Source organism: Marmota flaviventris, chromosome 6, assembly GCF_047511675.1.
Source record: "Marmota flaviventris isolate mMarFla1 chromosome 6, mMarFla1.hap1, whole genome shotgun sequence".
Taxonomy (NCBI): Eukaryota; Metazoa; Chordata; class Mammalia; order Rodentia; family Sciuridae; genus Marmota; species Marmota flaviventris.
The window spans coordinates 119,541,005-119,566,892 of NC_092503.1; the positions used below are offsets into that span (position 1 = coordinate 119,541,005).

Sequence of the window (25,888 nt, forward strand, 5' to 3'; positions counted from 1 at the left end):
GTCTCTGTATTCTGTCCATCTTTCAGACATGACTCATAACCACTAGGTTTGTTTATTTCTCTTTATTTCAATCATACAGAGTCCGGAATCCCTTATCCCTCCCTCTTCAGTCTCTGCACCCAGGGGTTAAATAATTTTAAAAAATATTTAAAAAGCTGTAACAAAATAACATCAAAGGAAATGGGAAGAAGATGAGGGGTCAGGAATCTTGAAGGGGGTAGAGAAGAGAGAGCCTCTTCCCCACCCATCTCCTGGATTCCAGCCTGGCCAATAGGGAGAACTACCCCCTATCTCTCCAGGTACATCCCAGCTGTAGGTGAGGTCAGGGTACGAAAGTGCCGTGTGTGTGAATGGGGAGATGGGCAGAGGCAGTCTGTTCAGAAGATGCCCCCTCCTCCCCACTCAACCAGGTACTGCACAGAGCCATCAGGCCGTACTCTCCGAGCAAGGACCCGGACAGGGTCCCCTCGAGACAGGTAGCCAACCCCACCTCGGACTCCTCCCCCAGTCCCAGGAGACAAACTACGGCACAGGGGAGAAGGGGGTGCTGAGCGTCTAGGAAGACCTGGGGAGGGGGCTGAGACTGAGGAAGATGAGGCAGTCATTGAGTGGGGAGCACTTTTAGGGATGTCTGTGGGGAAGCCAATATGAAGTTCCAGGGGTGACCTAGGGAGAGAATGTAATTCTAAGTTGAGACAGACAGGTGTAGACAAAGACTCACCAGAAATGGGGGCCACTTGTGGATCAGAGGAGCAAAGAAATGGTTTGAGAATAAAAGACCTGTGACCACAGAGGGGAAGGGGTATCGCTGGTAATAAGGGATAGAATCTTACCTGTCTGGGGGTTCACTGTCCCCAGAGGTCCCTGCGGTGCTGGCAGAAGGGTGAAAGGAAGCGAACATCCGGATGGGGCTGCTGGGGTTGGAGAGGAAGAAAGTCAAGACCTGAAGCAAGGAAACAAGATCTTTTCCCTCCAGGGAAATAGACTTTAAACACTACTCCCAGAATACCCCCATCCCCAGAATAATATTGGGTACCAGACATTGGTTCTAGACATCTCACTAGGACAAGTAGTGAGTAACCAAGGGAGAAGGGAAAGAATTCTAAGTGACAAGTCTGGAGGATATAAAGAACTGGGAGCATATCTGGTTGGGGGGCAGAGGAGCACTAACCTGGGCAAGCAGCGGGCATCGGTGGGCCGGAAGTTGTAGCCGCTGCTGCCCTGGTAACTCTGGTTAGGGCTGGGGGGTGGTGGAGACACTGAGGCCTACAAGAAGGGGCAGAGGACTGAGAGAGAATCTTTGATTCCTTCCCACACCCCATCTTTTGACCCATGGGGTTTCCCATGCCCCTGTACCTGCAGTGCCCTCTGCAGACGAGCCCGCTCCCTCTGCTCCTGGGACTCGGGCTGATTGTGCACTGCTGAGGGTGGCCCCAGCTCCTCCACTTTTCCCTTCTGCCTCCTCCTCAGGGGCTCCGGCTCCGGCCTCCGGCGCTTCCCCAGGGGACGTGAGACCCCTCCCCCAGGGCCCTGCCCTGAAGGGAAGCTGTAAGAGGCCTCCTTATCCCCCCAGCCCCCTCCCGGACACCCCCAAAGACCTCCCCAACTTTATACATGTACCCCCCTAGACTAATTCCTGAGAATTTCCCCCATCCTCCCTGGACCAGTGACCTGGTGGGGGCTCCATCTCCAGCAGGGGGCTCCACAGGAGGAGGAGTCCGAGCATGGAGACCAAACAAACATTTCCTCTTCTTAATCTCCCTTCCTGAAATGAAACTGGGGCGAGGAGAGAAATGGTATGAGGTTGTGCTGCAAGATTCCCCCATACTATTCTTTAGTCCCTTTCAGAGATGGTCCCCAGGTGCTTGCAGCCTTTCCCCTCCCAGACATCCAGATCTTCATCTCTCTGGGCCTCCCTGCTCCTTCTAACTCACCGGTCCTTGTGGCTGTTAAGAGCAGAGAGAAGCTTGGAAGAACGTTCTCCTTTGGGGGTATCTGAAAGCTGGGGGAAGAGAAAGAAAAAGGTTAGGAGAGCAGTGATTCCCCCTTTCTCTTTATTCTCTGTCCCACCCCAATCCCCCAAATTCCACTATTTCCTACCTCCCCCAGGAGCAGACTGTCCCAGTTCTCAGAGGTGAAAGGGAGGATCTCACGGTCAAAATCAAAGTATTTCTTCTTACAGCAAACACTGAGGTGATAGAGAACAAGATGGGCCACATCCACCCTAGAGAAACATCCAGTTGTTAAGGCCATGAAATAATTACACAAGTTAGGGGAGTTCTGAGGTAAGTGGTTGAGGGCATGTAGGGTGAAGAACTGGGGGTGTTGAGGAAGGAGTTATGCTGAGGACATGCCCAGTCCAGCTTACCAGCGAAGCTGTAGCCTCCGGACCTTCTCAGGGCCCCCCCTGCACACACAGCATTCAAACTCATAGAACCTGGATGTCAGCAAGAGGGAGAACACACACCTTATTTAGGTAAATTTCATACAGACAATGCAAAACTCCCAAGCAAGAGAGAGGTAAGCAGGTAAGGAAAGGTTGCAATAGAAAAAAGCCTGGAATGCAGAGGGTGTGGGGGAACAGGGTGGAGCAGAGCCAGAGGGGGTCCTAGGCTCTTGGAGAGTCTGTGCTGGCCTCACCTGTCCCCATAGAGGAGGGGTTTGCTCAGACACTGGGTGCAGGCCTCATGGAACCACTGCAGGCAGCTCCGGCACTGCAGCATTTTCAGATTCCACCTGTTGGGGAACAGAACTGTGGCCTCCAAATACTTCCTGTACCTGTTTAACTGCCCCAAACTCTCCTTGTCACTTACTTCCCCTCCCCTGCAGTGTTTCCTTCACCCTGTTCTTTCATTTCTCACAATCTACCAACCATATCAATCATTCCATAACCTGTCACCCCTCATTACTCACTCCCCAGGGCCACCACAGTAACAGTAGCTTTGCTGTCGGTTGCTCAGATGTCCAGCGTCCCAGTCCAGCCCCTTTAGTCCATATGGCAGAGACAGCTTCATACCCAGCATGGCCCGGGCATAGGGACCCTTCTTCAGTGCACCCCCCCGCTGCAGAGAAAGAACAGGTAGGAGGCCTCAGAAGGGTAGGAGATGAAAGGCTTAGGAGAGGCTGTAGGTGGGAAGCTCCCACAGTAAGGGGCAACAAAGAGATGCCATTACCTTGGTGGCAATTGCAAAGACACACTGGCGGCAGACCCAGGAAGCGCCCTCTCCTTCTCCAGGGGCTGGGGCCCTGGGAATGTGGCAGTCCTGGTGATAAGCTGAAAAACAACAACGTTTATTGTTGTTATTGTATTGAATGCCTGTGTGTGGTTGGTATGGAGACAGAATAATCTGGGGTGGGTATATTATTCTCATTTTATAAATGAGACAACTAATGCTCCTAGATGTTTGGGGTCTTGCCCAAGGTCATATGACCAAAAAAAAGGATGTGAGCTACCCTCTGCCTACAGAACTTCATAGCATCCTCTCTCTGGCTACCTCTCCCAGTGCTGGAAGGGGATGAGGTTACAGGGTTGAGACTGGCCAGAGTGGTGGCCTGGGAACTTAAACCAGGACAGGGGACATAAGCACCAGTGCTAGAGGAAAGGGCTGGTGGCAATCTAGAAGGTGCAGGGCAAATTGGACCATTAAGGTGGTCTGTCCTCTCACCGTGGCGACACTTCTCACAGCTGACCAGCCGGTTCCCAGGGACCACAGTCTCAGAGCGGCAGACACAACAGAGGAGTTCCTCCCCAGGGAGAGCAGCTGTGAGGGAACATAATGTCAGGAGGCCAGCCCTCAAGTCCTGTTGTGCCCACCAAGCCAAGTTTCTATTTTCCATTGGATGCACAATCTTAGGTTTTTAGGGTCTCACCAGGGCTAATGTCTTTCCAAAGAACCAGAAACTGGGAATCATCCTCAAACTGGACCAGACACACCTCTCGAGCACTGTCCACCTGGAATGGGTGAGCACAAAAGATGAAATAGGAAACACATAAAGGGAATAGAGAAAAGGTGAGAGGTCAGAGATTAAAGGTCTTACCTTCTTGATGGTGCCCAAATATAGCAGCCCATCAGTCCATCTAGCCAGCACATCTTGACCCTCCCAAAGTCGAGGCCTGGGGCCTGAGGTGGGAGCAGGGGAAGCTGGGTCCCAGAGAGAGGGGGCACCAGAGCGGCTCAGCCGGGGGGGCTGCGCCATTGCATCCTGGGGTGACCTAAACCGAAACAAGAGATGGAAAAAAGGTTATAAATGCTGAGAAAGCTTCCCCATTTTCCTTGCCTTTTTCTCCTACCACGGACCAAGCAAGCATCTTCAAGCCAGTCTCCGGATCCCTCACATACTTGAATAGGACACAACTGGGCACCACTCACTAGCTCTTCCAACTCTAGTTGCTGGCTCTCCTCTTCCTAACCCCAACCTCCCAACCCAGTTCTCTAGTTTCCCAGCCTCCAGAGCTCTCCTGGGATATTTAGCTCCTAGCCTTGAGCTCCTAGGAGAAATGACGGCTGCAGAACCAGAGGTTACCACTCAGTTAGTTTCACCTTCCCCAGCTGTTTAGAGGTATCATAATTGGGCTACTCGGTTGCTCAGAGACGCTTTTCAGAGTAGAAACACCACTTTCCCCCTAGGCCTGCAGGTCTCATTCAGAACAATCATCCTTGTGCTAGGTTATGTCAGGTCACCCTCAAATTCGGGGCTCCCCGCCCCTGGGTTAGATAACTTCCCTGAGTGCCCCGGGAGGGGGGCGTGTCCCAGTCCCGGTCTCTACTCCCCACGACCGCAAGTCCAAGAAGGGACTTGAGTCGGCCCAGCCCGGACCCGAGGCCAGGGTGGCGGGGCTCTCCCGCCCGCGCCCTGCGCGCCGACCCCCGGTTCCCTGCCCCCCCACTGGCGCCTCATGCCGCCTTCTTACCAGTGACAGCTGGGGCCGCCGAGAGCTGGGCAGGGGCCGACGCAGAAAACCTGGGCGAGCCCCCCGCGCGGGGAGGGCAAGTCCTGGCGTCAGGGGGCGTGCAGGTAGAGGCCGGGGGGTCCCCAGGCCCAGCCCCTTCGTCCCGGCAGCTCTGGGGCGTATGACGCAGCAGCCAAAGCAGCGGCAGCGGCAGGAGGAGGCGGCGGGGGGAGAGAGGGGAGGGACGGACCGACTGGGGGGGAGGGTGATGGGAGGGGAGGACGAGGTGGGGGAAGGAGGAGCCGAAGTGGGGGGCGGGCACCACCTCACCCCACCTCCCTCACCTCCAACAGGCCTGGAGGGCGCCGAGCAAGAGGCTGCCCCTCCGCGGAGGGGGGCGCGGATAGCCGGATCCAGAGGGAGAGGGAATCCCCGCAGCCCCTTCCTCCAATGGGAGACGCGCCCTTGGGGCAAGAGGGAATCCCCCTCCTCGGCCGCCTGCCTCCAGATTGGCCCCCCGCCCCATGCCACATCCGTTAACTGCCCCACCCCCATGGTCATTCCAAGTCCCGCCCCCAGCCCCAGTTCACAATCCCGCCCTCCATTCACCCTTCCCATTGCCCCTGCCACGCCCTCCTCCCTAGCGCCCCGCCCTCCTCCCGCCTTTGCCCCGGCCCCGCCCTCTCCATGGCAAGTTGTCCCCCCTCCGCCGCGCTCGTGCGCACGCGTGGCTCCTCCCGCGTACGGCACCTGGGAAGACTGAGCCCCTCCTTTATGGGGCGGCGGCCCATCGCGGTTGGCGCGAGGCAGTAGGCGGGTGTGTGCGCCCTCTTCGCATGCTCGGCCCAACCCGCGGTTTCAGGGCGGTGCAAGGACGTAGATATAGTACCCAAGGTGGTGACGCCCACTAGAGCCAGCCAATGGGCAGCGGGCGGGCAGGGCCCGGGACGTTCGAACTCAAAGGAAGGAAAAGGGCGGGAGGAAAAAGCCAGCAGTTTGTGGTAGCACACTCCGGCCACGCCTCTAGCCTCAGATCCCCACCTTTCCACACCCACCCACAGAGCGTTCCTGCTTAGGGGTGGGATGACTTGCGAGAAGGGGAAACTTCAAGGGGAAACTTAGAAGGTGAGGGTGGTAGCTATGGGCACAGCCTCCAGTTGCGAACGACACGGAGGGGGCATTACAGAGTGGAGAATGTTCCAGACCAGGTAAGAAATGGGAGAAAAGCCAGTCATGGCTCTGCAAAACACAATCACGCTGGGCGTAAGAGCACAAGAGCATATTTGAAAAGCTGAGGCAGGAGATTGCAAGTTTGAGGCTAGCCTGGGCAATTTAGTGAGACACTGTCAAAATAAAAAGGGATGAGGATATAGCTCAGTGGTAGAGCTTGCCTACCATGAAGGAGCCCTATGTACAGTCTCTAGTACTGCACAACAAAACCAAACACACAAACAGCAGAGTGGACAATTCACAGCTCTTATCTTTACAGATGTGAAAAATTGCTTCCTCTGCCAACCGCTAATAAAACGTTTATTTAAAAAGCAAGAACTGGGGACTGGGGTTATGGCACGGCGGTAGAGGGCTTGCTTCGCACGTGCAAGGCCCTGGGTTCGATCCTCAGCACCACATATAAATAAATAATTTAATTAAATTTAAAAAAAAAATAAAAATCAAGAACTGTTCTTTATTTGATAAGCTGGGGTACATAGTGCCCTCCACCCAATAAGGCATTCCCCACTCCCCAACACATACACACAAAAACATACACAAGTGCGCATACACACACAAATAAGATCTGGATCCATCTTCATTTCTTGTTGGCCTGAGCAGTACCAATCACACACTGGTTCACCTGGAGATGAAAGATTAGACAGGATAAAAACAAATTACAGAGCAACCAGAAGAACAATTTCTTCTACTACCCCTCACCCCATGCTAGGGCTGCCCTTAGGGAATACTGAAATAAAGGGCTCTGAAGACAGGTTCATGCTGGTCCCACTTAAGGTTCCTTCTATTCCCACTGAGGTTTGAAGGTGAAAAGGCCCAAGAAGTGATGGAAGTTTCACATGAAGATATAGGAGCAGAGAGAATATTTTCATTTCCAGCAACACCCTGGACTAGAGACATCCAAACCCTTCTACTTTAAAACAACCTAGACAAAATATTAAAAACACTTAAGAACTAGGGTTCCTTAGAAAATGGATCATCCTAACACGGGAGGAGGAAATATACAAGATGAATCTGAAATAAAGATAACTGGGCTGGGGTTGTGGCTCAGTGATAGAGCGCTTGCCTAGCACATGTGAGGCACTGGGTTCAATCCTCAGCACCACATAAAATAAAGGCATTTGTCCATCTACAACTAAAAAAATAAAATAAAAAGATTGCTGCAATTCCTTTTAAAGGACAGGAGGACTAAGGGATATAACTCAGCGGTAGAGCATTTGCCCCACATATGCAAGGCTCTGGGTTCCATCCCCAGCACTGCCCCTAAAATGAAGGACACAGGAGCCAACTTGCAGGGGCTCATATTGCCAAAGATGGGGTATCAGAAAGAATAATAACTACAAAGAACAGACTTCAAATACATAAGTACATAGAAAATTACTGTCTGCCTCCCACCTCAATAAAAACCTTAACAACCATCTTTGGAGTTGCTAGATATCAATTAAATACTGAGAAATCAATCAGAATTCAGCATCTTTCTTTTCTATTAAGAACTGATTTCCTGAGCAGCCAAATACAGGAATATCTCATTTGATTGCACTTCCGTTTATTGCACTTTTGCAGATAACAGGTTTGTTTGTTTGTTTTCTCAAACAAAATTGAAGTTTTGTGGCAACTCTGCATTGAGCAATTCTATTGGTGCCATTTTTCCTAACAGTTCAGATGATCATTAGTACTGTTTACCATTTTTCAGTTAAGGTACGTACACTTTAATATATATATATTTTAGCTGTAGATGGACACAATACCTTTATTTATTTTATGTGGTGTTAAGGATCAAACCCAGTGCCTTACACATGCCAAGCAAGCGCTCTACCACTGAGCCACAACCGCAGCCCCAAGGTATGTACTTTTAAGACCTAATGCTATTACACACTTAATAAACTACAGTATAATGTAAACATACCTTTTATATACACTAGGAAACAAAAAGTTCACGTTACTTACATTATTGCAACATTTGATTTATTTTACTATTTTGTATTTTTAGTATTTTGGAGCCAAACCTACAATATCTGAAGTAATGCCTTTAGATGGCAGGGGAAGCAACCAGCCCAAATCCAGAATATGGCACATTAAGTAGAACAAATTGTTCTACTTCTTTAACAAATGGCATAAAAGGGAGTAGAGGGCTTGATGCAGACTACAATAATATTCCACCAAATGAAATGAACAACCCTTGCTTGGATCCTGATTTAACAAACTTAATTTAATTAATTAAGTGAAACTTAACTAAGGCAACTAGATGAAACTTAACTGGTTATTAGGGGATATTAAGAAATTCAGGGGCTGGGAATGTGGCTCAAGCAGTAGTGTGCTTGCCTGGCCTGCACGGGGCGCTGGGTTCGATCCTCAGCACCACATAAAAATAAAAAAAAGATGATGTGTCCACCGAAAACTAAAAAATAAATACCAAAAAAATTCTCTCTCAAAAAAAAAAAAAAGAAAAAAGAAATTCAGGTTGGCCAGGCATAATGGTGTATGCCTATAATCCCAGAGACTCAGGAGGCTGAGGCAGGAAGATGGCAAGTTCAAAGCCAGCCTCGGGAACTTAGCTAGGTCCTCAGCAACTTGGCAAGACACTATATCTCAAAATAGAAAACAAAAAGGTCTGGGGTTGTGGCTTGATGGTTAAGTGCCCATGGGTTCAATCTCTTATCCAAAAAAAAAAAAAAAAGGTTCATATCGCTGCATGTTGATATAATTAAAAGACTGGGCATATAACTCAGTGGTAGAGCATGTGTTTAGTATGCAGGAGGCCCTAGCTTCAATCTCCAATGCCAAAATAAAAATACATACACAAGGGCTGGGGGTTGTGGCTCAGCAGTAGAGCGCTTGCCTAGTACATTTGAGGCCCTAGGTTCAATCCTTAGCACCACATAAAAATAAATAAATGTATTGTGTCCATCTACAACTAAAAAATAAATATTTAAAAAAATACATATATAAATAGTTGGAAACAAACGCCAATGCCCTTTTAATTGAACTTGCCAAATATCAGGGGTAAACCTGAGCACAGCCAATGCAGGTGCTGAGACAGCTTCCATGGTAGCAAGCCAGTACTGCATGGGGGAAGCCTAAGCACACCAGAAGGGCAGACACAATCAGACCACAAATAATGCCAGAAACTCACTGAAAGGCTCTAGGTTCAGGGAAAAAATACATATATATATATATATATATATTTATTTATTTATTTATTTTTATTCCCTGAAACAGAAACTCCCTTGACTTGTGTAACTCTAACAGGAACACTAAGTGTCCTTGAGAGTTCATGGCCACCGGGCTGATTGACCCTTGTGGGATTTGGAGGCTGACTTCACACTATTTGGAATGCTCTGAAAAACCAGCCTATCTCTTTTGTTCTAGCAATTCCATTTCAAACAGTATTTCCCTAGTTAGATGTAACTAAAAGAATACAAACTGACATGTTTTCAAGGTTAGTCAATGTGGCTTTGTTCATAATAGAAAGTGAGTGGAAACAATCCAAGTGTCCAGTAGAGGGAACTGGTGGATAAATTTTGGTGTTATCTTCACAGTGGAATGCTAGGCAGACCTAAAAATAATTCTATGATCCCTGAGTGCTGATGAGGAATAATATTACAAACAAGGCACAAAACTATATACACACATAAGGCAATAAGAAATGCATATAGCTTCTTTTTGTAACATATAGTTTTGACCATTTAGTCACCTATTTGGTTTTTGTTTTCTGCAGTGACAAGGATTGAACCCAGGTTTCACACATACCAAGCAAGCACTCTACCACTAAGCCACACCCCCAGCCCCTAATCACCTATTTTTAAAAACTTAATGCAAGCAGGGCATGGTGGCACATGCCTGTAATCCCAGCGACTCAGGAGGCTGAGGCAGGAGATCTGCAAGTTCAGACAGCCTCAGCAACTTAGGGAGGCCCTAAACAACTAGTGAGACCCTGTCTCAAAATAAATAAAAAAGGCTGGGATGTGGCTCAATGATTAAGCACCCCTGGGTTCAATCCACAGTACCAAAAAAAGTAAATTCTTTTTTTGATAAATGCCTCTACCTCTCAAGCAGAGAGAAGAGGAGGTTGGGATGGAGATGCCTTACATCTAGCCAGGGGTTCTGATAAGGACTGGGCTTGGTAGTAATCGCACCTTGGAGGCAAAGCGTAGAGAGTTGAGGGACTCCGAGACATTCTCTTCTAGAGGGGAAATATTCACAAACATGAGCCTGTGGAAAGATAAAAGGTCCAACCAGCATTAGTGGTAAGTAGAGGCTGACAGGCCACCACTGCTCCCCCTTCCTACCCATCACCTCAATATCATCATAGTTCCTACCAGACCCCTTCCAGCTGCCCTTTTCACTCACATCTTAGCGCTGCCACCCAGAGAATTCTGTAGCAGATAGGTGAGCTTGCTATTCCGGTAAGGCACATAAGACTCCTAGAGGGTTGGTAGTGGAAAGAAGGGACTGGCTGTTAGGATAGAGCAGTATTCTGCATGCGCCATCCCAGTGGCTCCCCAAGTCTCACTTGCCCTTGTTCCCATTCCCACCTTATTGCTCAGGGCCATGATGACCAGCCCCAGTGTGGACAGGCTACTGTTAATGGCCTGTGTTTCCCGAAGACGATCCCGTTCCCCTGGGCCAAGGGCTAAGCCAGGGTCTAGCCGCTCACTTCCAGCCAAGTCCACAAGATTAAGGGGGGCTATACACTGTAAACCTCGGGCAGCATGCTCTCCAGAGATCTGCAGCTGGAACACACTATGGCTGCGTGATGATCGCTCATTCTGGGCTGTTCGGGCCACAGCCCGATTCTGGCGGGCCAGATGAAGCAGTGTCTCCACCTGGGAATGGGGAACAGCCAAGAGGCAAAGGCATTCATGAAGTCAGAGATGATCTGTCAGGTGTGGCAATGAATGCCAGTCCCTGATACCCTGAAGCTTTCTTTTTAAATCAATGAAAGGACAAAATAAATAAAATATACCGTATGTCTGAGAATGCTAAGGAGCAAAACCAGAAAACAAGTTTTGTGAAGGTGGGTAGAGTGTACAGTTTAGAGAGGAGAGTGCAGATGGCCTACTGCCTTGAGATCTCCAGGGGAGGAGTGTTCAAGAAAAGATTCTGAACCAGGATTATGACGTGGTTTGAAGAACAGCCAAAAGGCCAGCATGGCTACAGTGAACTGAGCAAGACACACAGCAGGAAGAGACCTGTGATGCAACCAGCAGGAGCTGAGTGACTCTTGTCCCTTCCTCTCTACTCCCTGATTGCTAAGGCAGGTCTGTCACCTTACAGCTGACTAGTCAGAACTGATGTGATAACCCATTCCCATAACTCATCTTTTATCTTTCAATTTTTTCCTGCTCCATCTGTAACTCCCTGCCCTCTCTTCCCCATTCTCCTGTTCCAGTCCCCATAGGTACACACCTCTTTCTCACAGGAGACAGGGACATATCTGGCATTGGTGATAGTAAGCTCTTCACTTCCTGGTCCTGCACGACGAATCTCACATTCACCCCCTGGGCCCTTCCGGGTCCCAGTGGCTAGCAAGTCTCGAACAGTCTCATTATAGATCTCTACGTAGCTTGCCACAAAGCTGTAAGTCCAGCCCTGGCCATTCAGCTCCTGGGCCACAGAGAAGAGGTGCCGCAGGGCCCGAGGGATCAGTCCCTCCAACTGGGGATCTCCCCCAGGCCCACCCTCCATTGTGAAGGTCTTGCCACTGCCTGTCTGACCATAGGCAAAGATGCATACTGGGTAGCCATCCAGGGCGGACTGGACAAGCATGGAGATCTCCTCAAACACTTCATCCTGCCTACTTCCTGGTGGGAATACCCGGTCGAAGGAGAAATCGTGGCGGGTAGTGGGGGCTGGTGCCCCACTCAGGGTTGCACGCCGATCATCAGATCGGGCGAGGCTAAGGCGAGTTGGAGGATCAGTGGGCCCACCGGGGCCAGGAGGAAACAAGAGGAAGCCAGGGGATGGGGTGGACTCCCCTTCAAGGACAGGACGAACCCGGCAGAATACCCGGATATTGCCCTTCAATTCCTGCAGCTGGTTATGCAGTCGCCGGCGCTCCATCTCTAGCCCATGGAGACGGTCTCCTCGCTCAGCCAGTAAGGCTGCCTGGGTTGTAGCCTCCTGCTGCAGAGATGCCACCTTTGCTTGGCTGCTTGACAGAGCTGCTTCTGATGCCTGTAGCCTCCTCTGCCCAAAACAGAACACACACACACAGGGTGATATGCAACCAAAAATTTAAAAAAGTCATGTAACAAAAATGAAATGGTGGGGAGAGGGTGTGGAGGTGGGCTCCTTGGCCCATGAGGTGTAAGTCTGGTAGAGAAAGAAATTAAGAAAATAAGGAATCAGGGGTTGGGGATGTAGCTTTGTGATAGAATGATTTTTCTACCATGTGAGAAGGATGAAAAGAGAATGGGAAAAGAAAAGAGGGAATTATAGTACAAGGAAAGAAGAGAAAAAGAAGGAATCATAGTACTAGGATAGTAAGTACTATGGGATTATCCAGGAGGGGCATGAGGAAGATATCTAGGCTGACACCCAAAACTATAGGAGTGAACCAAGGGAAAGATGGAGTACAGAAAGAATTTTCCAGAAAGAGCAAAGTGAAAGTCTTAGGCTGGGGATGTGGCCCAGAAATTAAGTGCCCCTGGGTTCAATCCCCCATATCAAATAAATAAATAAATAAAAGAGAGAAAAATGTACATGCAAAGTGCCAGAAGTGAGAATTGAGTCATTTGGGAAACTGCGAGTAATTCAGTCTAGTTGGAGCTCACCAAGGAGTTCAAAGCACATGGGGAAAGATTTGTACAGAAATTTGTATTCAAGCTGGAGAACTGAAGAAAAATAGGAAAGTAGATGACTAGGGCAAGACACATATCCATGTGAGAGATACACAGGAGGCATAGGGAGAAGTTGGGGCAGAAAGCAATAGTCAGAAGTGAACTGGGAGGCTGGGGCTGTAGCTCAGTGATAGAGCACCTGCCTAGCATTTGGATTTGATCCTTAGCACCACATTAAAAATAAATAAATAAAGGCATGCTGTCCATCTACATCTAAAAAATAAATAAAATTAAAAAAATAAAGGACTGGGGTAGAGGACAGAGGCATAGTGCTAAAGATAGGTGGGTTCAGGAGTTCTAGGCCCAAAGAGACTTCAAGGGAGGCTGGAAAGGAAAGAGGGCATGACCTCTGCAAGGAAAGGGGGCTTGCACTTGGAGAATCCTGCCTTTACCTCTTGTTCCTCCAATCGGGTTGTCAGCCCCCTCCGTTCCTCCTGTAATTCCAACTGTTCTTTCTGGAGGACTTGCACTAAACCTTCCTGTGTGCCCAGCCTTTCTTCCAGCTCTAGGACATGGGCACTCAGATTCCCAAGCTGCTGTTGGCCCTGCTCAGCCTGGGTGCGTACCCTGGCCAACTCCCCTTCTAGGGTACTGCGTTCTGTCCCCAAGTCCTTGGCCTGTTGTTGGGCCTCTTTAAGTTGTTCCCGCAGCTGCTGGTTCTCTTGGTCCAATGTTTGAGACTTTTCACGGCAGCGTTTCAACTCTGCGTTTAGGTCACATAGCTGACCCTTTAAATCCCAGGCAGGACGTTTGCTGGGTTTCTTTACTCCCGCTATGGGAGGAACAGCTGTTGCTAACATGGACACAAAAAAGACAAAAGTCAATGGAATCTTGGCTCTCTATCCTTCCTCCCTTCTGGCCTTCAGGGCCTCCACACTCGATGCCATACCTATCTCTTTCCCCTCTAAATAGGGAAGAGACCAATGGATTTTTCTGGGCACTCACCACCTTCTCTTCCCTATCCCAGCCTTTCACCCAATGATTATGTTTGTCACCTACGGCCAGGTTTCTGGGCAGGAACAGCAGGGACTGGCTTCTGGTTCTTCAACACTAGAGAATTGGAAATTGACAAAAGAATTGTAGAACCAACATCCTTCTACCTCCACCATTTTCCCTTAACACATACCCCAATTCCCTCTCAGCCCCAGCTCTTAAGCACAATTACCTGCAGTAATAGCTGTGGAACAACGGGGTGCTGTCTTCTTGGGAACTTTTTGAACTATCCAGAGAAGGGAGAGAGGAAATGCGTAACAATCATGTACTGTCTGAGCCAGAAGCACAGAGCACACTTTTCTAAAGATCAGAGATAATTTCTCTCATCCCTTACATATGACCAGCTCCTGATGACAACCCTCCTAGGACAGAAATTACTCACCATGCCAAGAAGCAAGGTGGAGTGAGACAAGTGAAAAAGAATAGAGTGATAAAACCATATGTAAAGTATGCTATTATTCATGTGAAAAAAGTGGGAGATGATGTCCATATTTGCTTATATACCCACAGAATATCCCTAGGACATGGAGTTGCCCCAGGGAAAGTAAACTTGGTACCTAGAGGACAAAGGTGTGGAAGAAGCTTTACTGTATAACCTCTTCCTGCCTTTGGAATTCTGAACCAAGTAAAATGTTATTACCTATTTAAAACAGATTGAAATTGAAAAAGAAAAGCATGAGTAGACAAGCACTGCACACCCATGCCCGTGGTTCCTGTCCACCCCTAGAACCCACCTGCAGTATGGCCTTGTGTCTGTGGTACTGTGGTGAGGGGTGGTACTCTGGAGCGGGACGTGTTGATTTTGGTTGCTGCGCCCACACCTCGTGTCCGTTTCTGGAGAAAGGTAAAGACAGGGTCCATAGTCACTTCCCTTATTGGTTCTCTCTCTCACACACACACACATACCCTCACTCACACATATATACATGCACAGCTCTCCACACCCAGCTCACCTTTGCAGGCTCCAACGCATCTTCCATCTGGTTAGGCCCCCTCTTGAGCCTACTTCTTGAGAGAGGCAGTTGGGAAGGACCCTTGACCAGCGGTGTCTTCAACTCTATATTCTTTTTCACTTCCAATAAGGGGCACCTCTGCTGGGAAAAGTGACCTTTAAGATAATATCCAGGCCAGGCATGATGGCACACGCCTGTAATCCCATCAGGTCAGAAGGCTGAGGCAGGAGGATTGTGAGTTCAAAGCCAGCCTCAGCAAAAGCAGGACACTAAGTAACTCAGTAAGACCCAAAATAGGGCTGGGGGTATGGCTCAGTGGTTGCCCCTGAGTTCAATCCCTGGTACTTCCCCCCAAAAGATAATATCCAGGAGCACAAATTCCCTGTGAACTCCCCATTTTAACCCCCCAACCTTAATTCCCAGTGTCACCATTAGTAAGCACTAACTGAGTACCACCTGTCCCAAATGCTAGACTCAGATTTTGTGCCAGCAAAATAGCAATGGACAGAAGAGGGGCATGACATAAAAGTGGGAGCAACCTAAGAGAAAAGCTGGACAGATGTTGGACAGAAAACGGAAGACAGAGAAGACTGAAGACTGGTTGAAAGAAGCAGGCAGAATTTATTGAGCACTGTTTTAAATGCTTTATCTGCATCAACTCACTTTATCTTCATAGCAGCCCACTGAGGGGATATTGTTAGTTAATAACACTAATTAGTTATTAGTGCCAATTATTAGTTTTACAGATGATGGAAGGAAGGCACTGAGAGGTAAAACAGATTTAGAATCCAGCCTGGTTGGACCATGCTGCCCTATAAGACTGTGATACCAGTCTAAGAAGTTTAAACTTTATCTCTGCATACTGTGAAGAGCCAGCTAGTTTTTAAAAGCCAACCTCAGCAACTTAGTGAGACTCTGCCTAAAAATAAAAATAAAAATAAAAAGTGTTGGGGGTATGGCTCAGTGGATAAGCACTGCTGGGTTCAATTCCTGGTACCAAATAAATAATTAAATGTTTCAGTTGTAAATATACTGACTTGCATGGGGAAGTCAAGTAAGTAGAAAGACCAATCTAGAGACCATAACGTTGGCAGTGGGAAAAGAGAGATCCTCTCCTTGAAGTAGCTTAATTCAGTACCTGGGGGTTATGCTCACTCCATGGCTGCTCACATCCAGAGTAACCAATCATTTTGGTTTCCTGGGAACTAAGGGGTTCTTGGGACAGAGAAATTTCAGTACTAAAACCAGACCAGAGAAAGGGGTGGGCATCCCATTTGGATAGAGAAGAGTATCTTTAGGTAGTCTTAAGGATAAGGAAGAGTTGGCCTAATGAGTTTAAGTCAAGGACAAACATTCCAGGTAGAGAGTGAGGAGGGTGTATGTAATAAATGACAATCTCTTCTACTCAGTTGAACGCATAGGCCGTACATAGAGAGTGAGCAGATAACAACAGAAGGGAATTGTGCTGGTCAATCTGGCATGTAAAGGATCTGGACCCTGAAGGCAGGAGGGAGCCTGATGATTTTTAGTTAGAAGAGAATGACTACATTGGTATTAAAAAAGTGAACTGTGGGGCTGGGGTTGTGGCTCAGTGGTGGAGCACTTGCCTAGCATGTATGAGCTACTGAGTTCAATCCTCAGCACCACATAAAAATAAATAAAGGTATTCTGTCCCATCTGCAACAATAACAACAAAAGTGAACTGTGAGCAATGTGAAGAAGGGTATAATCATTCATCCGCAGATCTGCTGGACATCTGCATTGCTGATGTCCAGATGTTGCTCTAGGTGCTGGGTTGAGTAATGAACAGCAAGTCTCTGCCTTCCCAGAGCTTACTCTCTCAGGCAGACTTTCCCAACTGGGGCTCAACAAGAATTAAAACTACAGAATACTATTTTCTCAATTCTCCCAAGGACATAGATGATTCTTACCATTCTGGACACATGAGAGAATTTAACATACCAGATGTAAAGTTGGGCAGTGGGGATGAAGAAGAGGGGCCGAAACACGAGAAATGAATTACTGATCTAACTCGGAACTGACTTGGAAAAGAACACAGGCAGGGAGGAAGATGAGGAGTTCAAGCTGACTCCCAGGGGTCTACTACAGTTCCATTATCCATATCACAGGAGAAAGGGCTGGTTATGTTGTTTTTAAATTCTAAAGTCATTGTAGGGTTGGGATATAACTCAGTGGCAAAGTACTTGTCTAGCATGTGTTATATTCCCAACGCTGGAAAAAAAAGATCATTGTAGATTCATATACTATTGTAATGTACAATTACATTTGGATACAGAGAAATCCAAGAGTACCCGAAGGGCTGGGTTTACTTATTTATTTTTTCCCCTTTCCATTTTTGTGGTACTGGAGATTAAGCCCAAGGGAACTCTACCACTGAGCTACATCCCCAGTCCTTTTCATTTTTTATTTTGAGACAGGGTCTCACTAAGTTGCCAAGGCTGACCTTGAACTTCCGATTCTCTTTCCTTTTGTCTTCTGTATCACTAGGACCACAGGCATGCACACCACCACGTCTGGTGATAGGGTTGTGTTTTAAAAGATGCTACATTCAGTTTTGGGAAAGGGAGCTTGAGCTACATGTGATACAGCGAGGTATATTCAAGAATGTTCAAGCTGGTCATGGTGGTAGCATACCTGTAATTCCAGCTGAGGCAGAGGTAGGAGGATTCCAAGCTCAAGGTCAACCTCAGCAACTTTAGTGAGACCCTGTCTAAAATATAAAACTTAAAAGGGCTGGAGATGTAGCTGAGTGGTAGAGCACCCTGGGTTCAGTTCCCAGTATCATAAGAGAAAGAGGAAAAAAAGTCATTGAGTATCACTATAAAATTTGAAACAACCTGATATCTTGGTTTTGTTTTAGTTGTAGTTTATTTATTGTCTTTCCCTACATTAGATTATGAGCACCATAAGAACTTGTCTATTTTGTTCATAACTAACCACAGGCTCTACTACAATGTCTACTACATGGTTAAGACTCTATGATTTTTAAAAAATATTTATTTTTTAGTTATAGTTGGACACAATACCTTTATTTTATTCATTTATTTTTATTTGGTGCTGAGGATTTAACCCAGGGTCTCGCATGTGCAAGACAAGTGCTCTGCGGCTGAGCCACAACCCCAGCCAACACTCTATGATTTTTGAAGGAACTAAATGTCTCCCAGTGAAGGAATATTTAAACGGTGAAACAGCCAAACCATACAAATAAAAAGGAGGTGGATTTTTTTCCCATTCATGCACAAAAAAAATGCTTATTTTAAAAAAGTTTTTTTAGTTATAGATGGACACAATATCTTTATTTTGTTTATTTTTATGTGATACTGAGGATCAAACCCAGTGCTTCACATGTGCAAGGCAAGTGCTCTGCCACTGAGCCACAACCCCAGCCCACAAATGCTTATTTTAATTTAGTGTAATCAAATATAGTATGAAAACCAATTTTTCTTTTTAAATATTCCAACATCAAGCACTATGTGTGCCCTTTTTCCTCTATATACTACTATTTTAGATCTCCTGCAGAACTACGCCCTTGGATGCAGAAAACGTATTCTGGGGCTGAAGAGTGGTAGAGCACTAGTCTAGCAGGTGTGAGGTGCTGGGTTTGATCCCCAGAACCAAAAGGAAGAAAGAAGGGAAGGTGGATGAAGAAAGGAAAGATGTTTAAAGACTTATTTATGGGCTGGGGATGTGGCTCAAGCGGTAGTGCGCTCGCCTGGCATGCGTGCGGCCCGGGTTCGATCCTCAGCACCACATACAAAGATGTTGTGTCCGCCGAAAACTAAAAAATAAATAAATAAATATTAAAAAAAAAAAGACTTATTTATTCATAATTCAGTTTTTTATTTTTCTCCCATCTATAAAGCTATGATCCTCTGGGCTGGGATTGTGGCTCAGTGGCAGAGTGCTTGCCTCGCATATGTGAGGCACAGGGTTTAATCCTCAGCACTACATAAAAATAAACAAAAGTATTAAAAAAAAAAAAAAAGCTACGATCCTCAACTTTCCAGAATGAGAAGGATAAGAACAGATATTCATCCAACCCCTCTTAAATCCACTTCACCACAAGATCACAGATGGATGACTTCTCCTAAGGCAACCCCTTTTCCCCATGCAGATCCCACCCTCCTTGCCAGCTCAGGAACTTGGCTCCAGCAACCCTCCCTTCTCCCCTCTACATCATCAGCTTCTCACACTCTAATAGAGCAATCCAGTCAGAATAAAACACAAACATGCTTTCCAACCTAAAAAAGTCTCTTGACTGTACTTTCCTAGCCAGCTGCTACCCTTTTCCTTGCTGCTCTTTGCTGCAAAATTCCTCAAAAGTATTGTCTAGGGCTAAGGCTGTAGCTCAGTGGTAGAGCACTTGTCTAGCACATATGTGGCACTGGGTTTGAATCCTAGCACCACATAAAAATAAACAAATAAAGGCATGCTGTCCATCTACAACTACAAAAACTAAAAAGTACTGTTTAAAGTATTCACTGTTGGGGCTGAGGTTATAGCTTAGTGGTAGAGCGCTTGCCTGGCATGTGTGAGGCACTGGGTTTGATCCTCAGCACCACATAAAAATAAATAAATAAAATAAAGGTATTATGTCCATCTACAACTAAAAAAGAAAAAAAAAATAGTCACTGTGTCCAAGTTCTGTTCTAAATCCATTTCAATCAGGCTCTCATTCCTACCATTCCACCAAAACTGTTGTCCTCAAATACACCAGTAACTTTCTAGGCATTAATAATTATCTATGCTCTGTCTCTAATTATAATCCACTCCCATAGCTTCAAATACCACTGATATGCTGAGAGTTCCCAAATTTATATCTCTAACCCAGACCTCACTTCTGAATTTAACATCAAATTGACTCTTCAACTTCACTTAGATGTCTAATAACTAGCCAGGTGTGGAGGCACACACCTATAATTTCAATGACTCAGGAGGCTACGGCAGTTTGAGGCCAGCCTTGGCAACTTAGGGAGACCCTGACTCAAAAAACAAAAAGGGCTGGGGATGTAGCTCAGTGGTAAAGTGCCCCCTGATTCAATCCCAAGTACCAAAAAGGAAAAAAAAAAAAAAAAAGTTAATACCTAACCTTTAGCTATACATCACCCATTCAAACTTGTTCCTCTTGCAATTCTCCATATCAGTTGATATAACTCCATCATTAAGTTGATCAAGCCAAAAAGCCCAGAGTCCTTTCATTGTCTTATGTCCTCAAAATATACCTAGGGGCTGGGATTATAGCTCAGGGGTTGTAGCTCAGTGGTGGAACACTTTCCCCACATATGTGAGGCACTGAGTTCAATCCTCAGTATCACATAAAAATAAATAAATAAAGGTATCGTGTCCATCTACAATTAAAAAATTTTTTTTTAAATACATACATATATTTTATAAGCCAGGTGTGATGGTACATGCCTGTAACCCCAGTGGCTCAGGAGTCTGAAGGATTGCAAGTTTAATGCCAGCATCAACAACTTAGCTAGGCCCTAAGCAACTTGGCGAGACCCTGTCTCAAAATGAAAAATAAGAACTGCTGGGGATATGGCTCAGTGGTTAAGGGCCCCTAGATTCAATCCCTGGTACCCTGCCACACACCCAGAACCCAACCACTTGTTATTACTTTTTCCACGGCTAACACTCTGGATTATCATACTCCAGTGGTTCTCAACTGGGGGTAGTTTTACCTCCCAAATGACATTTAACAATATCTGAAGACATTTAGACTGTTATGACTAGGCAGGAGTTGCTATTAGCAGCTAGTGGGTAGAGTCCAGGGGTCTAAGCATCAAAAATGTACAGGACAGCCCCACACACACACACACAGTAAACTTACAATAAATCAAGGCTGAGAGACTCTGTTACAAGGCAATGTCCTAACAGATCTCCTTGTTTCCTTCCTTGTCCCCTTTACAGTATAATCTCCATGCAGCAATGGGATCCTCTTAAATCTAATACCTTATCTCTCTTTGCCTAAAACTTACATCCAATGAATCTCCATCTTACTAAGAGCAAAACCCAAAGTCCTTACATTAGTTCCTGCAGAAACAAACTTGATCAGCAACTCTAATCCTCATTACCTCACAGCCCCACAACTTTCCCACTTGCTCACTTACTGTGCAACTCTTTAGAGACTCTGCTCTGATGGATTCTCTCAATATCAACTTGTTTAACTCCTTTATTTTCTTCAGGCCTTCAATCAACTCTAAACTTTCAGTGGGACTTACTGAGACCACTCTATTTAATACTCTATTACAGTTTCTGTATGTCTTCTCACAGAATGGCAGCTCCATGATGCTGGAATCTCTTTTCTGTTGCTGCTGAAGACTGAACTCAGGGCCTCTTGCATGGCAAGAAGACTGATGTGTCCTATTCACTGCTACATCCTAAGTCCCAACAACTGTGTCCAGCATATAGTAGGTGCTCAGTAAATATTTGGAGAACAGAACTGAGGAGTTTTTACTATTTTTCAATCACATTACACTGTACTACCCTTTGGTTGTCAGAGTACAAAGAACCTCCTTCAGGGTGAATCCTGACTTTGGGTAAATACAAACGTGAAAGTATAGTAAACAAAGGATTCAGGCAGGAGACATTTCCTGGCACCAGAGGTCTGTACACACTGTCATACATATACACATATTGCCACTGAGAAGTTGTAGCAAAGATAAGAGAAAGAGTTAAAATTAACCAGCCCCACTGGGCTGAAATCTCGACAAAATTTAGGTAAAGAGGGAGGATGGAATCCTTCAGTCCATATTACCCCATTCCTTCTCTCTCCTTTCTAAACACCTCGAAGCAGAAAGACAACACAAAAGTTCAACGACAGGGATGTGGACTTCAGACACCATTTCCCCAGAGGCAGAGGTCATCTCAGAACTCTCCCTTCTCACACACTACAATCCTAAGAATCGAGAGGCGGAAACGCGCCAGACCAGACTGAGAATTCGAAATGGGAAATCCTGGAGGTATGAATGGGAGTCCCGGCCGCCAAGACTTGAAGCTGGAGACCGCTAGACAGCCGTCGCCTCCGATCTCGTGGAACTGCTCCCTGTGGTCTCCACAGCCCCCTTCGCCCGTCCCACGGTCGCAGGGCCACACGGACCTCAGCCCTCCAGGCAGGCATGACCCAGGCCGGCCGAGTGCCGCGGACTCGGCAGCATCTGGTGGCCGGCAGTTGTTTTTCATCCCAGCCGGAGAAGCGCGCCGCTCTACTAACCTGCGACTCCATGTCCACCTCGGCCTCACGCACTCCACTGAGTACAATGGAAGAGGACAGGGCGCCGGGATTCCCGGGACCCGCGTTCTCGCGCCAGCTCGACACACAGAGCACGCGCGCTACGGAGCTCGGCGGCTAGCAGCCCCGCGCCACGCCCGCCACTTTTGAATTTTAACGGCAACCATCCATTCTCACCTAGCTCCACACTCAGAGGCCAATCGTCGCCGTCGCCACAGCCCAGGACCAATCACAGGGCCCTCCGCCTCCAGAGGCCACACCCGCCAGACCCGCGCCTTCTCCTTTGCGTATCGCGGGCTCCCAGGAGTTAAGCGAAATGATTCCACTTCCGGCCCCGGTTTTTCCTCTCACCCCTCCCTCCTCCAACAGTAAGCGTGCTAGACTTCCTCTCCGCTCCCCACCGCCGCTCCCTACGTCAGAAAATGCGTGGAGAACGCCGCACAAACGCAACTGGTCAAACGTAACTGGCTGGGAGGGAGCGGGAGGGACTAAAGAAAAGGAATCGCGCGTGCGCGAAAGTGGACTCGTGCAGGGCAAGAAGTGGAACAAGCGCCTCCTCGCGACTGCAGCGGGGAACGCACACGTTACCCCCAACCGGGTCGATGAGACTGGAGCTCCAGCACCTATTCTCCCGGTCGGGTTCGGGAGCTGGAGCCCTCAAGAGAACGTTAATGGCCAGGTCTGCCCATTCCCAGTCATTTTGCCATTTCTTATCAACTTTAAGGATGTTGGGTGCACCTTGGCGCTCCATGGAAGCCTGACGGTGGGAATTCAAGGATTGTTTCTATGCAGCCCCCTTTCTTACCCACCGTGTGCGAACTTGGGTAGTATGCTGCTTTGGGAACCTCGAAGTCTCGAACCCAAGGGAGATTTACTGCTTCCTTTTGCGGAGTAATTAATGCTTTTCAGACCACATCTCTTTTAGTAATGGCAAAATTTTTCTGAGCTCTTAGTATATGCCAGGTACTTTGCCTGTCTTACGTGAAGATTAAAGTAACAAGTACAAGGTGTTGCCGATGGCTGGGAGTGGATCTAAATTCCATTATCTTCAAATTACAAACAATTTCCGTTATCCCACATTACCTCTACCAATCTTAGCAGCAATAAACAACAACCCCCTTATGTGTGAATAATGCACTACTTTGCCAAGTGGTTCTACCAAATTTGTTCGTTTGAGTTTTCATCCAATCCTGAGGGTAGGCAGGACAGGGATTCTATTTATGAAACTGAAAGCCAGGGGACTTGGGCTGGGAGTATAGCTCAGTGATGCAGTCTTGCATAGGGTCAGTCATGGTGGCCCAGGCTTGTAATCCCAGCGACTCACAAGGCTGAGGCAGAAGGATTGCAAGTTCAAAGCCAGCCTCAACAATTTAGCAAGGCCCTAAGCAACTTAGCAAGACCCAATCTCAAAATTTAAAAAATAAAAAGGAGCTAGGGGTGTAGCTCAGTGGTTAAGTGCCCCTGGGTTCAATCCCTGATACACACACAAACACACAAATAGCATGTGTGAGACCCTAGGTTTGATTCTCAGCAGTGATGACAAAAAAAAAAAAAAAAATTCCTACAACATACATCCCAATAATGGTAAATGTTTGAAAGCATATCTCTTAAAATGAGGAACAAGGATAGAATGTTCTATTCTTGAGTCGTGTGTGTGTAGCAACTTAGTGAGACCCTGTCTCAAAAAATAAAAAGAGAGGGCTAGGGATGTAGTTCAGTGGTAAGTGTCCCTGGGCTCAATCCCAAGTATCTCTCTCTCTCTCTCTCTCTCTCTCTCTCTCTCTCACACACACACACACACACACACACGAAAGTTGCAAAATAGTATTCCGTGTTATGACAGCAACAGCCTCATATATCTTGTGTTTAACTGCATCTCTTGATTGCGTCAAAAGGCCATGTGTGTCCACCACCCAGTTGTACCAGGTGGATAGATTGTGGAGAGGCCAAAGAAAATACTCAGAAATGGTATATCGGGCATTAGGCTTTATGCTTTGTGGAGAAATGCTTACAGAAAAGGTTCAGTGGCAACAGGCTGAACCAATAGCATCTCTGTCACTATTCTCCGCTAAGCAGTGCCTTCTCTTCCTTTCGTCCAGTGGTAGCCTGCTGGATAAATAACATGTATCCTTTTCAGTTCCATTCCAGTCGCCACTGAGAGAGGGGTTTTATATGTTAAGCTGCAGAAGTAGTGCCATCATCAGCATTAACTTGCTTGGTTTGTTTATAAGACCAGCATCCTGGGGAGCAACTGTCCTGATGTAGGTGCAAAAAGCACCTGTCTACAGATAACACTAGCTTGTCCTAGTTCCCAGCATACATGAAACAAAGTCAGTGTCCTTCTGGTTTATCTAGGCATTCCTGGCTCAGGCTTTTTCTCTTTGTTCCCTAACTTGGCTAAGTTTTTGGGAACTAGAGTGGCATTCCAGGAACGTGATGTCTATTATCCTTCTTTTCGGATGATACACCATGTCAAATGATGGACCTCATCTACCACCTAGGTTTGTGTGAGTGTGATTTATGATGTTCTCACAACGATGGCATCATCTAACAATACATTTCTTAAAACATCCCCATTGTTAAATGACACAATTGTAACCATATGAATATTATCTTGCCAAGTTAGATTCCAAATCTAGAGTTTCCTTCATTGTGGGTTGTGTTAGTCAGCTTTTCATCACTGGGACCAAAATACCTGATATGAACAACTTAGAAGAGAAAAGATTAATTTTAGCCCACAGTTTCAGAGGTTTTAGTCCTTGTTTAGCCAGCTCCATTGCTTTGGTCCTGACGTAAAGCAGAATATCAAGGCAGAAGGGCATGGTAAAGGAAAGCATCTTAGCTCATAGCAGCCAGGAAGCAGAGAGTGGGTGAAAAGGGGGCCAGGGACAAGAAGTAGTCCCCATGTGCCTGGCTGCAATGACCTACAGTTTTCTGCCACCTCCCAGTAGTTCATTTAGCTATCCATGGATTAATCCACTGATGAGGTGAGAGCCCTCTTTCTTGATCTAATCATTTCCTAAAAGCCCCATCTTGGGACATTGCTGCTTTGGGGACAGGCCTTCAACACATGAGCTTTTGGAGGATATTCTAAATCCAAACCATGACATGGGTCATATAAGTAAAATAAAATGGTATTTACCTTATTCTGTTTATGCTGCTATAACAAAAGACCAGATGCTGGGTAGTAATTTATAACAATAGAAACTTGTTTCTCATAGATTGTGAGACTGAGAAGTCCAAGATCAAGACACTAACAGGTACAGTGTCTGTTGAGGGATCTGACGTTTCCTTTCTAGATGGCGCCTTGTTGCTGCATCCTCCAGAAAGCATGCAAGCTTTAGGTCCTTACATGGCAGAAGACAGCAGGGCAAAACAGATTTTTTTTTTCTTTTTTTGGGGTGGGGGTGAGGGTGGGTTTTGCTTGGTTTTATTCTTTTTGCTTATTTGTTTGTATGGCAGTGCTGGGGATTAAGCCCAGGGCCTCCTCACACATGCTAGGCAAGCACTCTGCCACTGAGTCACACCCCCACTGGCTCCCTTCCCCAGATATGTTTGAAAAGAAAAGATGCATTTGGAGTACTGGGGATACAGATCAGTGGTAAAGAGCTTGCCTAGCATGCACAAGGCCCTGGGATTGATCCTTAGCACTGAAAACATAAAAATAAAAAGAGTGGGAAAACATAATCAAAATGCAATGTTTTTTCACTGTTTTCAAATTTTATTA

The 25,888-nt window shown here is 46.8% G+C and overlaps 2 protein-coding genes across 8 annotated transcripts; both read right to left on the reverse strand.

Annotated features, from left to right (window-relative positions):
* Positions 1 to 47: 47 nt before the first annotated feature.
* Positions 48 to 5,383, reverse strand: Phf1 (PHD finger protein 1). 5 transcript variants are annotated; one of them, XM_027943664.3, is made up of 15 exons: positions 4,913 to 5,375; positions 4,039 to 4,213; positions 3,871 to 3,952; positions 3,666 to 3,761; positions 3,174 to 3,274; positions 2,914 to 3,062; positions 2,641 to 2,736; positions 2,369 to 2,437; positions 2,101 to 2,224; positions 1,935 to 2,002; positions 1,672 to 1,776; positions 1,357 to 1,546; positions 1,172 to 1,266; positions 834 to 911; positions 48 to 666 (listed from the first exon to the last, which is right to left on the reverse strand). In XM_027943664.3, exons 2-15 carry the CDS (start codon positions 4,195 to 4,197, stop codon positions 378 to 380), a joined length of 1,701 nt encoding a protein of 566 aa, XP_027799465.1. In that variant the 5' UTR covers positions 4,198 to 4,213; positions 4,913 to 5,375; the 3' UTR covers positions 48 to 377. The 5 variants fall into 5 exon arrangements, with proteins under 5 accessions (XP_027799465.1, XP_027799464.1, XP_027799468.1 ...); XM_027943663.3 differs by having other exon boundaries at positions 834 to 914; positions 4,913 to 5,372; XM_027943667.2 differs by having other exon boundaries at positions 500 to 666; positions 1,172 to 1,286; positions 4,913 to 5,383.
* A 1,172-nt stretch (positions 5,384 to 6,555) lies between these two features.
* Positions 6,556 to 22,476, reverse strand: Kifc1 (kinesin family member C1). Of its 3 annotated transcripts, none has more exons than XM_027943628.2 (11): positions 22,339 to 22,476; positions 14,907 to 15,044; positions 14,688 to 14,787; positions 14,126 to 14,179; positions 13,960 to 14,010; positions 13,353 to 13,753; positions 11,528 to 12,307; positions 10,654 to 10,944; positions 10,469 to 10,542; positions 10,255 to 10,330; positions 6,556 to 6,743 (listed from the first exon to the last, which is right to left on the reverse strand). In XM_027943628.2, exons 2-11 carry the CDS (start codon positions 14,931 to 14,933, stop codon positions 6,699 to 6,701), a joined length of 1,899 nt encoding a protein of 632 aa, XP_027799429.1. In that variant the 5' UTR covers positions 14,934 to 15,044; positions 22,339 to 22,476; the 3' UTR covers positions 6,556 to 6,698. The 3 variants fall into 3 exon arrangements, with proteins under 3 accessions (XP_027799429.1, XP_027799430.1, XP_071469588.1); XM_027943629.2 differs by lacking the exon at positions 22,339 to 22,476 and adding an exon at positions 22,144 to 22,288; XM_071613487.1 differs by lacking the exon at positions 22,339 to 22,476 and adding an exon at positions 22,144 to 22,288 and having other exon boundaries at positions 14,907 to 15,047.
* Positions 22,477 to 25,888: the final 3,412 nt, after the last annotated feature.

Bases quoted from the DNA above. Each gene is read 5' to 3' on its own strand.
- Phf1 (XM_027943663.3), bottom strand. From the start codon at position 4,197: ATGGCGCAGCCCCCCCGGCTGAGCCGCTCTGGTGCCCCCTCTCTCTGG. The intron at 1,777-1,934 runs GTGAGTTAGAAG...TCCTCGCCCCAG, and splicing joins CTTAACAGCCACAAGGACCG to TTTCATTTCAGGAAGGGAGA. The intron at 1,267-1,356 runs GTACAGGGGCAT...CCCTTCTTGTAG, and splicing joins GTCTGCAGAGGGCACTGCAG to GCCTCAGTGTCTCCACCACC.
- Kifc1 (XM_071613487.1), bottom strand. The intron at 10,945-11,527 runs GTGTGTACCTAT...CCCCATTCCCAG, and splicing joins CTGTCTCCTGTGAGAAAGAG to GTGGAGACACTGCTTCATCT. The intron at 10,543-10,653 runs GTGGGAATGGGA...CCAACCCTCTAG, and splicing joins TCATGGCCCTGAGCAATAAG to GAGTCTTATGTGCCTTACCG.